This window comes from Drosophila virilis, unplaced genomic scaffold, assembly GCF_030788295.1.
Source record: "Drosophila virilis strain 15010-1051.87 unplaced genomic scaffold, Dvir_AGI_RSII-ME tig00001170, whole genome shotgun sequence".
Classification (NCBI taxonomy): Eukaryota; Metazoa; Arthropoda; class Insecta; order Diptera; family Drosophilidae; genus Drosophila; species Drosophila virilis.
Genome location: NW_027212828.1, coordinates 613,679 through 629,679, shown reverse-complemented (window position 1 = coordinate 629,679; position 16,001 = coordinate 613,679). Strand labels below are relative to the sequence as shown.

Here is a 16,001-nt window from a genome sequence, read left to right as displayed (position 1 = left end):
GTTTTGTGGGAAGCTATGCAGGGAGAAAGAGATGGATGCAAGTGTGCGAAGCAATGAGTGAGAACGAGGCACATGCATACACATATATGTTTTTGGGCTGTAAGGATTTTAAAATGGCATACATACATATATTAAGAAAACGCATCAGCCGCGAAGTTGTGCGCTGAACGAGATGCGGCTTCATACTGAACGTTCGGCCTTTGAGGCCGGCGCTCGGCTGCCACTCTCAGCAGTCTCAGCAGTGTCTGGGCACACTAAAATGGTCGCAGGTACCATTGGGGTCGCCTCGTTTCGATTTTTCATGTTTCGATTAAAAGTGCCATTTGGTATGTCTATACATTGTATGGTTAGTGGTTTAAGTTTATAGTTATCGATGTATTAGTGTATTTCTTACATCCCTACACTCTAACAAAATAAGATACACAAGTTTGGGAAACATCCGAAAAAATGGAATCAAAAGGCGACCAATCAGATACGAAACTATTGCTAGTAACAGCTAATGTCGGGAGTTTGTTTGAAGATGTACGTATATAACATTTTTTGTATACATATTACTATTTGGTACTTACATATGTGCACATTTGTTTTCTAAAGCACGTATGTATGTATTTACTTATATATCTATGTATGTACTTAAAAAAGATTCTATGTAAATTATTTCATGAACTACAACGCTGCCCAGCCACAAAGACTACTTACAATATGGCTAGAAGAGTTTATTAGCAATGCAACAAGGGTCAATCCCAAATTTTTAGCTTTACATCTACAAGAAGTGGGTGGAAAGACATACGAGAACTCGATGGGTAATGTACAGGAATTTATCCGATGTTTATGCGAGGAAATGGCGAAGACTGACTTTGTCCACGTTCATATATATATGGACGAGGATTTTAAGTCTGCGGAACATTTTACTGTAAGTAACTTAGCTGATGTCGGGAAGAATTTATATAATTTTGTTCGTTTTTTAAAGGCCCTTGGAAACATTTACTTCGGTCACAAGGATATATGTCTATTAAGAATTTGGAATTTTCTTACTCACGACTGGGACGAAAAACTGGACAAAGGCAATCGAATATATTCTGGTAATATTGAAAACGTTCCTACTAAGGAGAAGGCAAAGTTCCCTCAGCATTTTTTTCCCGAAGTAAGTCTTCTTTAATTAAAATAAACGAGAAAGAAGGGCTATCTTCGGCACGCCAAAGATCTAATACCCTTGCAGACCCAACCTTTTCATAATGCTTATAGTGCTTTGCCCCTATCTAAGAAGTACCGGGAAAATAGTAAATGCCGAGTTTGGTCAAGATATCTTGATAAACAAAATGTTTTTTCATTCAACTTAATTTTCGACCGATCGTTCCTATGGCAGCTATATGATATAGTGGTCCGATCTTAATAGGATTTTGCATATATATGAGGAGCATAGTAAAACTAATAAATGCCATGTTTGGTCAAGATATCTTGAAAAACAAAATGTTTTTTCATACAAAAACTTAATTTTCGACAGATCATTCCTATGGCAGCTATATGATATAGCGGTCCGATATTAATAGGATTTTGCACATATATGAGGAGTAGAGTAAAACTAATAAATGCCAAGTTTGGTCAAGATATCTTGATAAACAAAATGTTTTTTCATACAAAAACTTAATTTTCGACCGATCGTTCCTATGGCAGCTATATGATATAGTGGTCCGATCCAGATGGTTTTCACATATGTGCTGGGTGCTTAGCTTTAAAACTGAGGGACTAGTTGGCATAGATACAGACAGACGGACATGGCTATATCGACTCGGCTGTTGATACTGATTAAGAATATATATACTTTATGGGGTCGGAGATGTCTCCTTCTATGCGTTACACATCTCACGACAAAATTATAATACCCTCTGCAAGGGTATAAAAAGTTATCAGAGAATTTAAGATTTTTTTAAGTCGGACTACTACTACATACTACAAATGCTTTGTTAGAAATTTAAGGCTTGCAACCTTCTAGACATTTACATTCACGACTTTGGTTGAAACAAAGCGTTTACTAGACACCGAAAATAACGGTAATTTATTAAAACTAAAATATGACAATTTCAACAAATTTATGTTACACGAAATATAAAAATAGTTTTTATTTAAAATTTGACCATTGTCTGTCTATATATAATTAAAAATCATAATTAGTCTTTTGGTCACAATATATGTCTAATGCCTCTGAAAATCGAGTCAAAAGTTTGCAGCCACGTACTGCCACTCCCAGAAAAATGGCTATAAATAAGATGATTACGATTTAGTGGTATGTTGCAGACACAGAATATGCACTTTCCCTCTACATCAATTGGCTAAGGTTGTCAACAGTAAATGTTTATATAATTAGAAATAAAAGAACAAAATTAAATATTTTAATAAAATAAAATGCTTGGCTCGCTTGATTAACTTTGTCGAAATAATCTAGATATATTTTTACTCTTTGATTTACTATGACCATATCGAAATAAATGACACTGAATTTTACACTGCATCTTATTATTATTAAATTTATAAGTCATCTCATGAAAAGTAAATCGTAATAAGTTGGTAAATTGCGTAATAATTGGGATAACATAAAAACAAAATAGGAGTTTAAGATATTTTGCTTAATAGATCCTGAAAATGTTGGGGCCCTCAGTAAACGTTCGTTATCTTTAATTAGGAGCAAATTTCTAAAAAGCTGTTATATATGTATTTACTTGCCAAGCAGCAAATAAACTTTTGAGTTTCGTGCAGTTATGTTGTCTTTAAATGAAGACAGATACCAATTTATCAGAAAAATTAGCTCTTGTTTTTGCGCATGGTTGTTACACATGTGTGTATTTACACCCAAATCTAGTACTTTATTTTTTCAACAGTAAAATTAATCTTTTTTTGTTAGTAGTAACTGCTAAAATCAAGTGTTTGTGTACAATTGCTTCAAAGCTGACCCGTGTTCTAGCTCACCATTATAAGGTATTGTCTTTTAAATAGTCGTAGTATTCTGTCCATGGCACTTGCTTATTGTGACTTTCATGTAGTTTTTTTATTTAAAGCTATATGTCATCCTTAATACCAAGATATCAAAAAATTAAACTAAGAGCTAAATGGCGATTTTATTGAATTAGTAGTTCGCCAAACCTCATAGTTCAACATTTTAAAACTGATGCAGCGCATCATCATCTATTCGTATAATTTTTCTTATTATCGCTTGGGGCTATATAGATTTCCATTTGAACACACCTCGACTTGATTACTTTATCATACCTTATAACATGACAAAGAAAAGTTTAAGTTAGTAATAAAAGCTTTTTTTATACTTTACCCTAGTGTAAATGGTCTCGGAAAGGATTTATGCGAACTCGATGGGAAATTAATGGCACTGCCGTTGATCTAGTCAATATACATCTTTTTCATGATGCATCTAATTTGGATGCATGTAAAGATTTTCCTTCTGTATACTGCAAAACAAGGAGAAGAGCCCTGGTACATACTATTGAAAGGTAAATAATTAAATGAAACATAATACTGGCAGAATCCACTCGAACCGATATAAACAATTTTTTGGTGGCTTAAGACTGAAAACTGATGCCTTAAACATTGAATAATGTTAAATTTGGTCGTTTATCGATATATTTCATTTTTAGATAAAGTTGATATTTTTTAAGCCATTATATTTCAACTGCTCCGAAGAAGAGTCAAAATATATTTTTTAAAAGAAATGCCGCACGTTGCTGATAATAACTATGCAAATAATGATAAAACTTGTAATATTTTTTGATAAATCGGCCAAAACCTAGCTAAGTTAGCTATATAACCACGTTTTTTTATAAAAGTCGACCTTTTTTTATTAGTTCAAGAAACAGTTGAGAAAAAAAGAATAGCACCACTACAACCAGCAATTTTTAAATAGTTGCCACACCCACATTTTTAACAGTAAGGAAATTTGAAGCACATTTTTAGAAAGGGAAGACACTTACAAACATGGAAATTTAATGTTCTTCAGTTATTTAAGAAACTTTGTTGAATTAATTAATTGATTAATTAATTAAATGATTAAATTAGGCGCAAAAAACAATAGAACCATTTTTCAAAAATCGATTCAAAATAAAAAAACTGGATAATAAGTGAGGAATTCATAAGTCAACAATTTTAAACTATTAATTCTAAGTCTATATTCATCATTTAATATATAGTACAGTGTCCTTTATTAGCAATGACAACTGCAAAGCGTCTGGGCATGGAATCAACCGAGTCCTGGCATAATGTTAGGGGAATTTTGGACCAGGACTCTTTAATTTCTTCCGATAGTGGATGTTTTGGAAGCAGCAACAGCCTTCTTGACGTCGGACCACAGAATTTCGATCGGATTCAGGTCAGGCGACTCAGCAGGCCACTCCAAACGTTCCCAGAGTTTGCCCTAAACCATTCCTTTGCTTTCTTGCTGGTGTGTTTGGGTCCTGTTGAAAGACCAGTACGAGGGGCATTTCGTATTCTACAAAGGGAAGCATAACTGACTCCATGATATGCACATACACGTGCTGATCCATGATGGTTTTCTTTAATGTATTAGACCTACTCCATAAAAGCAGGCCCATACCATTAAACTACACCGTCCATGCGATGGATTTTGTTGTGTACTGGGGTTTGTATTTTGTGTTCCTTGGACATCTAAGGTATGGTCGAGATCTCTTTCCACCAATCATAGCCAGCTTAGCCCCATCTGACCATAGAATATTCCTCCATTGTTGGGCCGTCAAATTTGCATGATCCCTGGGCAAACTTCATACGCTTAGTAATAGGTGTCGCGTTTATAAGTGGTACCTTTCTTGGTTTGCGGTATTTTTAGGTTGCCTAAGATATTGGGGAACTGTATGTTCCTTCACATTTATGTTAAGCTTTTTTTTTTAATTTCGGTAGCAGGCATGAAGGGATCCTTCGTGTTCTGACGAATCAGTCTTTTGACATGAAAATGAGTCATAGATCGTTATCGTCCGCGTGTTTCAATATTTATTTGATAGTTTAAGACGTTTTTAATTATTTTATTGGAGTATCCTACAAATTGACCAACTTCTCTGTAAGTTTTTCCGTCCAATATCAATTTTTTGATAAGATCGCGATTCTCTGCAGTGCAGTGCTTTCCACGTTCCATTATAATGATTATTATTACCTTTTATGATAAGAAAAATGGTATCTTAGTCAAAACTTATAGGCACGTTCATTCTGCAAAGGGCATTCCGCGAAATAACGAGTATTCACTAAGAAAAGGTCTAATGGTGCTATTTTATTTTCTTCATTTTTGGGGGTATCGATCTAGCCATGTGTCTATACATCTGTCCGTATGTAAGAACGCAAGGATCTCAGAACCTATAAGAGCTAGAGACTTGGAATTTTAGATGTAGATGCTCCTCGTGTCTGCGCAGACCGAGTTTGTTTCCGATAATCGATAACTTACTCCGTTTCCGAGCCATCGATAAAAATATCAATACTTGCATCGACTTAGAAATACATATTTTCTACGGAGCCAACCTCAGTACACAAAATGCATTCATATATCAACACAAATTTAAGATAGGTCATGATCTGCGCTAGAAAAACAAAATTAATTTCTTGCCAGCTAAATCCAGAGCAGTGAATAACAACACATACATACATACTTTAAACTTTTTATGCATGTATAATTCACGCATACAACCAAAGGTGCTTGCACGCCATTGGCTGAGACAAGAACTTTTCTCGAACATACACTGTTCAAAAACAAAAGTGGAATCAATCTATGTATGCTATTTTCTTAACGTAGTTTTTGCACAAGATGTGTCATGAAAAATTATTAAATTTTTTAATTTTCCTATAAAATTAATCGCTAGTATCTAGGGTAATATATCATTTAAATAAAGCATGCATTTCATGGATAAAGCACAAGCACTTTGCGTCGATCGTAAGTTCTAAACTTTTTCGTTCAATGTACTTCGAAAACGAAGCACCGCAAAGCAGCATCGACCAGCTTTGCCGAAGACAGCATGCATGCCGTACGAAGCCAGGCGAAAGGCAAGGCTAGAAATTTTGCGTCACATTCAAATGTATGGTCGTTACTCATCTTAGTGTTTATATTGTCTTTGCCTGAACCCTCTTATTCCAACACTAAATTCAGCTGTCGCTACGTGCTCTTTTGCTTTAGTAGTAGCAAAGATAAATTTAAAATAAAAATAAGAGTCCTTTGCAGAGCTCGAACTCGCAACTAACCCCACTACTTGCCGCCGTTCCTACTCGACAGCCACAGCCGCCACAAAAAAAGCTCAAGCTCTTATTGTTTACCCAATTTGCTCAAAAACCAGGATTTCGATATCGATTTCCAACGATTGCTTGGAAACTGAGTAAGTTATCTATAATCGAAAACAAACTTGATCTGCGCATGGACTAGGAGGACCTATAGCTAAAATATCAAGTCCTTAGGTTTTGAGATGATGCTGATAAAGAATATGTATACTTTATGGGGTTGGGGATGCTCTTTCTTCTACCTGTTACATACCTTTGCACAACAAACAGTATACCCCTTGTACCCATTTTCAGGGTATAATAAAGTTTGAAGATTTTTTTTTGTTTTACATACCTTGTTTAGTTATTTGAGTACATATATTTGGTATATTGGCCATGAGCATTCATTACAGACTGCACCCGACGAGACATAGACTGAATACGGTTATAAAGGCCATACATTTCAAGTATTTTTATCCATTCTTCTTGAATGGCCCTGATGAGAGCGTTTTTATTATAGCTTGGTCGGGACTCTGGGCAGGGGTGTCAATGACTGTCCAGAGATGATTTGTGTTAGGGGTCGTTGTCCTGTTAAAGCTTGTACCTCTGTTCATTGGGGTTTTGGGAGTCTACGAAAACAAACTTTATTGCGCTCGTTGACAATTCATTTAGAATGTCCAAAAAAATCTCTTTCGTCATCACATCAGCTCGCCAAACTTTATAGTTGGTATTATATTTTTCTGTTCCAAAACTGTATTGGGCTTCCTCCAATCTCTGCTTGGTCCTCAAATGATGGTATAACATATAACGTCATTCTAGTACTACACGGGTTTGTTGACATTGGCAGTAAAAAAATGAATTAATGAAGCAGTATCTGAATATTTGCTACAGATAGTAAAGGCTTATTTCTGGGTAGTTGGGAGGGGTACCTATGCATTTTTAAAATTTAACGAATGGCTCATGCCTCACTGTCTTCTTGCACTCATTTTTAAGTCCAATGACAATTGCCTCAGTCTCATTTGGCGTTTATTGATGATCTGTTTTAAAATTGTTGCAATTTACTTCGAATTGGAAGTACCGTTAGATAGCTTCGGCTGTATTTCGGCGAAAATTTGCGAATTTTAATTTTGTCTGTTTTTTTACTTATAATAAAAGTTTGAAAAGAATAAAAACGTTTGTAAATGAATATGTGTGAAGTTTTTCATTTTGCACACAACTACTTAACAAATTGTATATAATATATATTATTATATATAGCCAAAATTTTTTTTTCTTTATTAACTTCATATATACTCTAGCGGGTAACCCGGCGATGCACGTGGCACGGATAACATAAATGTTCTCAAAAAGCCTGAAAAATGATTTTGAAACTAATCGGACAATAAACAAATAATTCTCATACAATCATTTTCCGCCAATTTACTACTGTTGAGAGTGGGATTTGACAGATCGCTAAAACAGATATTCCTTAGGTTCCTATATAGAGCTTTGTAAATAAGTTTGAAGCAAATCGCACAAGCCTTAAAACTTAACCCAAACAATCTTTGAATCGCATTTCTACCGAAGAAATTTGGATTCTGCGAAGAACGTAAAATATGTCTCAAATAATTTTTTATACAGATCTTTGGAATTGATTTTCAGCACGAAACGTCACCCACCAAATCCTTGTACCCTATATCCACCAAAGAGAAATCCATTTTCTAAAAAGTGCGAACGACCCCCAAATAAATTTGAACAAAGATCTTTGAAATTGAATTTAAGGCCGATCGGATGGCAAACAAAGAAGTTTCATACAAACTTTTTGTCGCGTTTTCCATACTTGCGGGTGGAATTTCCCGAAACCCCGCCGTAAAAATTTTAGCTACCTAGCATTAACGATTTGGGCTGTGCGTTGATCAGCAATCAAACAGTCAGTAAGTCAGGATATATATATATATAGATCTTAACTTCCTTTTTCTCGCACTCACGCACAAAAATATAAACCGTTAAGTATATATATATATATATATATATATATATATATATATATATATATATATATATATATATATATATATATATATATATATATATATATATATATATATATATATATATATATATATATATATATATTTGTGCGAGAGAAAATAAGTTCAAATGTTTGTTGCGGTGGATTTTAGGCTATCCCCTAATCCGGCACTCTCAACTAGAGCACTCTTACTCTTGTTTGAGTGTGGCAGTGGTGATGCAAAAAACGATGTATGTATAATATATTTTAACATATAATCCAACATAGGAATACTGACAAATTTCCTTTATTGTTGTATTGATGCATTTTATTATTAATCAGATTTCATTTAGATGAAAAAAATGGATCCGTTCCTTTTTTTATATTTGGAGATTTCAATTTCAGATGTGACACAGCAGGCGTTGTGAAAGTAAGTTCACAATACATGTTATACCTTATTAAATTTTAATTATAATTATTATATTTTAATAGGAATTGACTGCAAATTTAACTGCTCATCGCGTGCAAAGTGTAAAGAATGAAAACACTAAAATTAATTACCGCAATTCAGATGGCAATAATATACTTACTGTTGGTAAAAAAGAATTTTGTCACGCCGATCATCAACTTAAATTCAAAGAATTTTGGGTAATATAATTGTGCATATATTATGTATATATTACAACATACATTTCGTTTTTATTGTAATAGTTAAAAGACTATGATAAAGAATTGGAGCCACTTCGGGACATTTTGGTCGAATATCCAATATCTTTTATTCCATCATATCCTTTTGAAGAAGATCCCGAAATGCCTACTGATTATATGTCAACCAGGTGTCCATCATGGTGTGATCGTATTTTAATGGCTCCACAAATCAAAGACATAATTAAAAGTGATGAGTGGAAATATGATATGATAGGACAAACTGTATGCATGGGCGACCATAAGGTAACAATTTTTTCAAAGTTCAATGTACATCAATATATGTTACGCAGTGTGTAATGTTAACTTTTTCCATTATCTTTGCATATTTAAGTATTTCTTAAATTGATGCATGTAATAGGCTGTAGTCGAGAACTCTTGACCAGGAGATACCCCTCTCCTACCAACACAAAATGCAGCTCGAGTTACGAGCTCGTCTACTTTAGCAGTAATAAAAGTAAAATAAAAAAAATGTTTTCCTCAATAAGACTTGAACCCGTAATAAATCGCGCTACTTGCCACCGCCTCTACTTGACAGACATACCAACAATTCACTTTAAATGAAAAATGTATATCTATGAGGTGGTGGCGTGGAAATATACGATATACGTGGAGCTATACGATAAGCTAGATATCAAATTTGCTGACTCAAGCATATACAAACTTGGCAACAACCTTACGACGACATTAATTTTTATGTATTGCTTTAAGGCAGGGTAATTTTCCGATATTTTCAAACATACTGGTACTGCGAAGGCAAGGGCCTAAGTTCCACATACACTCACATATGTACACTTTTTACTACTCTTAACCCATTAAAAAGTATATGTATTTGTAAGTTTCCAAGCAATCGAAAAAAACCTACATTAAAGTCTTGTTTTTGAGCATATCTCTTAGGTTTTATAAATATATAATACTGTCTGTCCAAACTGATGGCCTGATTAGTGATCAATGAACAGCCTATACTGTAAGAAGCGGAAATTTTCACTGTTAAGACGGGGTTTCGGGAAAGTGTTAGTATGAAACTTTTTTGTTTACCATCCGACCGGCTTCAAACTTATTTTTGAAAGATCTTTGCTTAAATTAATTTGAGGAGTGTTTCACTTTTCGAAAAATCCATTCCTTTCTTGTGAAAATGGGTGTCAAAGATTTGGTAGTTGACGTTTCGCGCTCAAATTCATAGCCAACGATCTAAATGCAAAAATTTGAGGCTTGATATACATTTTTCTCAAAACAAAGCTTCCTCGGTGAAAAGTGCGATTCAAAGATTTTCTAAGAGAAGAATTAAATTTCGTCCGATTTGCTCCAAACTTTTTTTCAATGCTGTACATAAGAACTTAATGCATGCGTGTTTTAGCTATTTGGGAAATTACATGAGCAAGTATGGGAAATTCGCGAAAAACGTTCGTATGAAATTTTTTTGTTTACCTTCCAAAGTTCTATACAGTGAATCATTTAAGGCGTGTCTCACGTTTTTCGCAGAATCTAAGCTTCGTCAAAAGGAATGCGATTCAAAGATTTTTCTGGCGAAAGTTTAAGTTTTTTAACTTATTTGCGAAGCTATACATATAAACTTAATGAATACGTGTTTCGCCGACTTTCAAAATTCCACCCGCATCTGTGGAAATTTATCGAGAAAACTTTACTCAACTTTTTGGTTAATTAACGGTTCCAAACACATTTTCAAATTTTTTTATCAGAACATTTGATTTCACGCTTCCGCAAAGTTACTTGTAATTGGATGGAAAATGCGAGTAAGAGTAACGCACATTTTTTATTCGACCTCAAGGTTCTTACCACAAGACTAATAAAAGCGGAAATATCTGGTTCCAAAATTTGGTTCTTTATCCAATCCACTTTAAACATGTTTTTAAATAGAAGTGGAGATACTTAGTGGGATGGTAATATATGAAATTTGTAGCACAAAACTTTCCACAATAAGATCTACAGCAGAAAATTGCAACAAGATCGTTTAAGAAACACAAAACGTATTTGCGGCAGTTAACGCAAATCACAAGAATTTCTGTATACATCTACACACACATTCATTCACGTCTTTATTCAATTGTATAAACAGAATTGCAATTGTGATTGTATTGCTTTCTGTTCTGTAGGTAGATTTTTTTTGTCGAAATTGAATTGCTTGTATGGGTGTTGATTAAAAGCGTAAGCAATTTGTGTGGTCTGTTAAAAGCTTGAAAATAATTGGGGGACCTATATTTTCATACCCTGAACCCATTACAAATTGGTATAAGGGTATATTTTATTTGTGCAAAATCCAAATGTATGTAACAGGCAGAAGGAAGCATCTCCGACCCCATAAAGTATATATATTCTTGATCAGCACCAATAGCCGAGTTGATCTAGCCATGTCCGTCTATACGTCTGTCCCTATGTATGAACGCAAGGATCTCAGATCCTATAAGAGCTAGAGACTTGAAATTTTAGATGTTGGTGCTCCTAGTGCCTGCGCAGATCGAGTTTGTTTCCGATCATCGATAACTTACTCCATTTCCAAGCAATCGATAAAAATCGATATTGATATCCTGTTTTTTTGGGAAATTCTGGTAAATAATAAGAGCTAGAGTCACCAAACTTGACATATAGCTTCTAAAATAGAATATATATATATGCATTTCATGTTGGAAGAAGAGGGTTCAGGGTATCCCCTACTTAGGAGCTCCCGACTTGAACCTATTACTTGTTTTAAATTTATTTTTATACCCTGAACCCATTAAAAATAGGTATAAGGGTATATTGTATTTGTGCGAAATCCAAATGTATGTAACAGGCTGAAGGAAGCATCTCCGACCACATAAAGTATATATATTCTTGATCAGCATCAATAGCCGAGTCGATCTAGCCATGTCCGTCTGTCTGTCCGTCCGTCCGTCCGTCCGTATGTATGAACGCAAGGATTTCAGAACCTATAAGAGCTAGAGACTTGAAATTAGATGTAGGTGCTCCTAGTTCCCGCGCAGATCGAGTTTGTTTCCGATTATCGATAATTTACTCCGTTTCCAAGCAATCGATAAAAATCAAGATCGATATTCTGTTTTTGGGCAATTTTGGTAAACTTGACATATAGCTTCTAAAATAGAATATATATGCATTTGATGTTGAAAGAAGAGGGTTCAGGGTATCCCTTAGTCGGGAGCTCCCGAATAGAACCTCTTACTTGTTATTACTACCAAAGCGAACGAGTTGGGCGAGCTGCATTTGGTGTTCGTAGAATTTACAAGGTATCCCCTAGTCGGGCACTCCCGACTCTCTTACCTGATTGAACTATTTATAAATTGATAATACTTGATAATTGATTAACTATTTATAAATATTTCATTTATAGTACCATTTTTACTGCTGATATTTCTAATACCTTTTTTCTTTTCTTGCCATGTAGCCCATTTACTTAACTGTTCATCTAAAGCCAAACAAAGGTACTTATAGATCATGTGACTGCAGCTGTTCAGCTATCCATATTAATAACAACAATTTAATATCACCTGTTAAATTCAAGACTTGTCCCTATTTAGAAAAAGTATATAATCAAGTTATAAAAGAAGGTAAACTTCTAAGCCAAGGCAGTAAATCACAAGACCTTCCGTTAGACTATTTAAAAGTTGGATGCCACGAAGATATAAAAAACGATACATCAAACTACCCAAGCATTAGCATTAATATAATTGATTCCGATAATATATATGTTTGTATGTGTACACAAACATATAATGCGGACTCCCGCGGAGCTAAACTTGAGACTCAGCCTAAAAGTGGCATTTGCCCAATATGCAGTAATATAACGAAAGGGCAGCCTGTTGAGCATCGGTACAGGCTATTATCAAATAGTGTTGTATTTTCAGGAAATATAATAGTAAATCAAATCGATACACAACACCTTAATACTTATATTGAAAGGTCGCACCTGGACCCGTATACTCCAGAAAGCAATGAATCCAATTCCCCATATCTTGAGCTTAGGAACATACCAACAACTTCCCAAAGCAAAAGTTGCAAAATAGAATTTTTTATGGAAACCACTGATGAAGATCATAAAAAGCAATACTCTGGGCAAAATGAAAATGACGACGACTTATATTCTTTACAATCACTCCATGCAATCACAGAGAAACAGTCAAGAGCTACCGTTACACCTGTGCAGTTAAAATCTCGATTAGAGGACCTTCAGCGAACAGTAATGTTTACTTCAGATAGAGATGAAGTTGCTTTTGGGAAGGGTGATGTTCATAATGTTGAAGCTATTAGCTCCCCAAAATCTCTTTCAAACAGTAGAAATCGCAATCGTAGTTTTTTTTCTATGTGTTGCAGTATTCACTAATTTTTAAGTTTTTATTTTATTTTTTATCAGTATTTGTAAGTTTTTGTTTTTATAAATATTTCAATTATTTTTTAACTGTTTTGTTGCTATATTTCTGAAACACTAAAAATGTCTTTTATTTTATTAATATTAATAAAAGATGTAAAGCTTACGTATAGTTGAAAGTTTTCGAAGATAAAATTACTTAAGTTCACACCAAAGATAAATATATCAATAGCCATAATTGACCCATTACTGTGATTTCGTATATGCAACAGAGTTAATATAATCGAAATTAAATTGTGTTGTACATAATATCCCCCCCTAATTACCCCATATCACGATCAAGCTGCATCCATACTTTCATGATTGATTGGGACTCAAAGTGTTATGTTTGTCGCTTTTAGTTACATATATGTAATTATATAATGATTTTAAGGATGACGTTACGTTGGTTGAAAAGTATTTTCATTTTTTATTTATAGTGTTCTTTTCTTATATTATTTTGTACAATTTTGGTTTGTAAAATTACGATTTGCGCAACCTATGCTTACATATTAAAGTCGCCTTGAAGCTAGGTAAACTTAATATAAAAGTTTAGCCAAGAAAAATGAAAAAAAAAAAACATTGCCCTACCGCCGAAAAAAGGGTGGATTTGGCTATGCACATAGTAGATATAAAGAGAAAGAATTATCCGTCTGTACATTAGTAATATTACAGAATTGTAAAGAAACTAAGAAAGGTTAAGAAACAAAACTTGGTCAAATAAAAATATCAAAATAAATATTTTTCAGAATAGGTATATATATATTTACATTTATATTTATATGTATATTTACTTTAATTTTTTTGTATTTTATTATTTATAAATATATACACAAAAATAGTTGATGTTATCTGATTAACTGCATTGTTTTTATTTTTGAGCGCTTGGATAGTAATTTTGTTTCAGCTCATTTTTATTACTAAACTTTAAATAAAATATATGGACTAAAAATTATTTTATATTCTTGTAGAGTCGGCAAACAAAACACGCTTAGTCGAAACACTCTATTCATTAAAGACTTTAATGAATGAAACCTTGGTAAACGAAAGTCTCTGGATGACACAATCGAATGTCGCAGACGGTAGTATTCCGGGGAAACCGATATCCAATTCCCACTATGTTATAGTTAAGGCAATATCTTCAAATCTGAACGTGCCTAATGAAGACACTTGCGTGGGCAAGCTAGAAACTGATGGAGGTGTGCTGCTTAAAGAGACAACCGTTTAGAGATTGTCAGCAGTATGGATATTACCAAATGAATATATACACCAAATCCCAAGTATTATACCTATTCTTAATAACATTGTGTGAATAAAATAAAAATAGATAATTTATTAATTTGCTACACTTTATTGTTAAAGGCGTTGAGAAAAAAGCGGTAAAACTCGAGCTGTTTGAAATATAGTATTTATGGAACTATTCGATGAGTTTTTTTGCCTTAAAGTATCTGCGAAGGTATAGAACTTGCCAAGTTGCCAGGCCAAGCAAACAGCACATACTAAAAATGCTGAAGAATAGTACTCTACTATTAGTTTTTTCTGAAATAAACAAGTCAATGTTATTAAGGCTGAAATTTCCATGTATTTCAGTTGTCACCATTTGTATCACGCATTTCTTCCTCTCGTTTACGCATTAAAGCAAAGTCTCGAACTATTGAATCAGAAAGGTCTTCTAAGCGCTTTAGGTCCACTTCAAGGGGCTTCAGTTTCGAGGCCTCGCCTATCTATAAAGGCAGTTTCGGAAAAACTCATATAATCCTTTTTAATTAATTTTCTTGTATAACTTACTCCTTCATAACTTTTAGTTTCAACACCCTTTTTCGTTACAAGGGAGACCTCTTGACTTATTCCACGTTGATCTATTATTACAAGTGTCAGTTTGATATTAATTGTATATAACAATTTACTTACGCGGTGGCACTTTTGAAATAAAACAAATTTCATACGCGTCATAAACCTCTGACATAAAGCTGAATTTTCCTTTGGTTATATGTTCCTTTTGTGAAAGTATATGGCCCTTAGTGTCCCGAGCCTATAAAATAGTTTGTTTTACTTTTTCTCTTAAATTATAAAAAATTAAACCTCACTATATAGTCTATAATTTGACCAGGCACATCCGAAACTTCGTATTCGCCCATTACTAATTGATTAGCTTGTATATCCTCCTTGAGACATTTTTGTGTGTTTGGTGTCAAGTGGAACATGACACTATAAATTGGCCAAATATATCCGAAGATTGTGAAAATAACATAAAGTACCTTTAGCATTTTCTAGATTTAATACACAGAAATTAAAGCGAATTTGACAATTTCAGCAAAGATGAGTTGGCGAAGGGATGGCCGAAAAATCGATATATCACGGTGTTTATTTTGATCGATATATTTAACATTTTGTAGTCAATTCACACTGAGCAACATCCAACAACTTCTATCAAGATGTTGGGTAATAGCACCAACCATACAATGCATTCTATGGTTAGTGGTAATAATAGTCTTTCTCCGCTGGCTTAAGAAAAGTCACATTTTCAAATGTCACATATTGTATTGGTGTATTGTCTTTAGCATGTGAGTGGACCCACGCATTAATTTAATCCTAAAAGACCATCACAAATTTTGGCAAAACCAAATTAAAATAAAAATGCAGCTCGCATTTTTGAAGAATAGCCTCTGTCCACTGGACACATTTGACATTTTT

At 33.9% G+C, this 16,001-nt stretch overlaps 2 protein-coding genes across 8 annotated transcripts; one reads left to right on the top strand and one right to left on the bottom strand.

Annotated features, from left to right (window-relative positions):
• The first annotated feature begins 366 nt into the window (after positions 1-366).
• Positions 367-14,897, top strand: 5PtaseI (inositol polyphosphate-5-phosphatase A). 6 transcript variants are annotated; one of them, XM_032440781.2, is made up of 9 exons: positions 367-522; positions 683-913; positions 971-1,144; positions 3,328-3,500; positions 8,585-8,672; positions 8,735-8,890; positions 8,954-9,193; positions 12,348-12,384; positions 14,279-14,897. In XM_032440781.2, the coding sequence occupies exons 1-9, from the start codon at positions 448-450 to the stop codon at positions 14,533-14,535; spliced, it is 1,431 nt and encodes a 476-aa protein (XP_032296672.1). In that variant the 5' UTR covers positions 367-447; the 3' UTR covers positions 14,536-14,897. The 6 variants fall into 6 exon arrangements, with proteins under 6 accessions (XP_032296672.1, XP_032296673.1, XP_032296674.1 ...); XM_032440782.2 differs by lacking the exon at positions 14,279-14,897 and adding an exon at positions 12,465-12,607; XM_032440783.2 differs by lacking the exon at positions 12,348-12,384 and having other exon boundaries at positions 14,279-14,441.
• Positions 14,639-15,649, bottom strand: bai (Transmembrane emp24 domain-containing protein bai). Of its 2 annotated transcripts, none has more exons than XM_002060175.4 (5): positions 15,395-15,649; positions 15,219-15,339; positions 15,096-15,166; positions 14,905-15,031; positions 14,639-14,846 (listed from the first exon to the last, which is right to left on the bottom strand). In XM_002060175.4, exons 1-5 carry the CDS (start codon positions 15,572-15,574, stop codon positions 14,725-14,727), a joined length of 621 nt encoding a protein of 206 aa, XP_002060211.1. In that variant the 5' UTR covers positions 15,575-15,649; the 3' UTR covers positions 14,639-14,724. The 2 variants fall into 2 exon arrangements, with proteins under 2 accessions (XP_002060211.1, XP_032296676.1); XM_032440785.2 differs by having other exon boundaries at positions 15,566-15,644.
• Between the last annotated feature and the right edge of the window lie 352 nt (positions 15,650-16,001).

Excerpts from the sequence above, each read along its gene's own strand:
- 5PtaseI (XM_032440779.2), top strand. The coding sequence starts at position 448 with ATGGAATCAAAAGGCGACCAATCAGATACGAAACTATTGCTAGTAACA. Across the intron at positions 3,501-8,584 it reads CTGGTACATACTATTGAAAG|ATTTCATTTAGATGAAAAAA; the intron begins GTAAATAATTAA and ends ATTATTAATCAG. Across the intron at positions 9,194-12,347 it reads TATGCATGGGCGACCATAAG|CCCATTTACTTAACTGTTCA; the intron begins GTAACAATTTTT and ends CTTGCCATGTAG.
- bai (XM_002060175.4), bottom strand. The coding sequence starts at position 15,574 with ATGCTAAAGGTACTTTATGTTATTTTCACAATCTTCGGATATATTTGG. Across the intron at positions 15,032-15,095 it reads AAACTAAAAGTTATGAAGGA|ATAGGCGAGGCCTCGAAACT; the intron begins GTAAGTTATACA and ends CTGCCTTTATAG. Across the intron at positions 14,847-14,904 it reads AGAAATGCGTGATACAAATG|AAAAAACTAATAGTAGAGTA; the intron begins GTGACAACTGAA and ends TGTTTATTTCAG.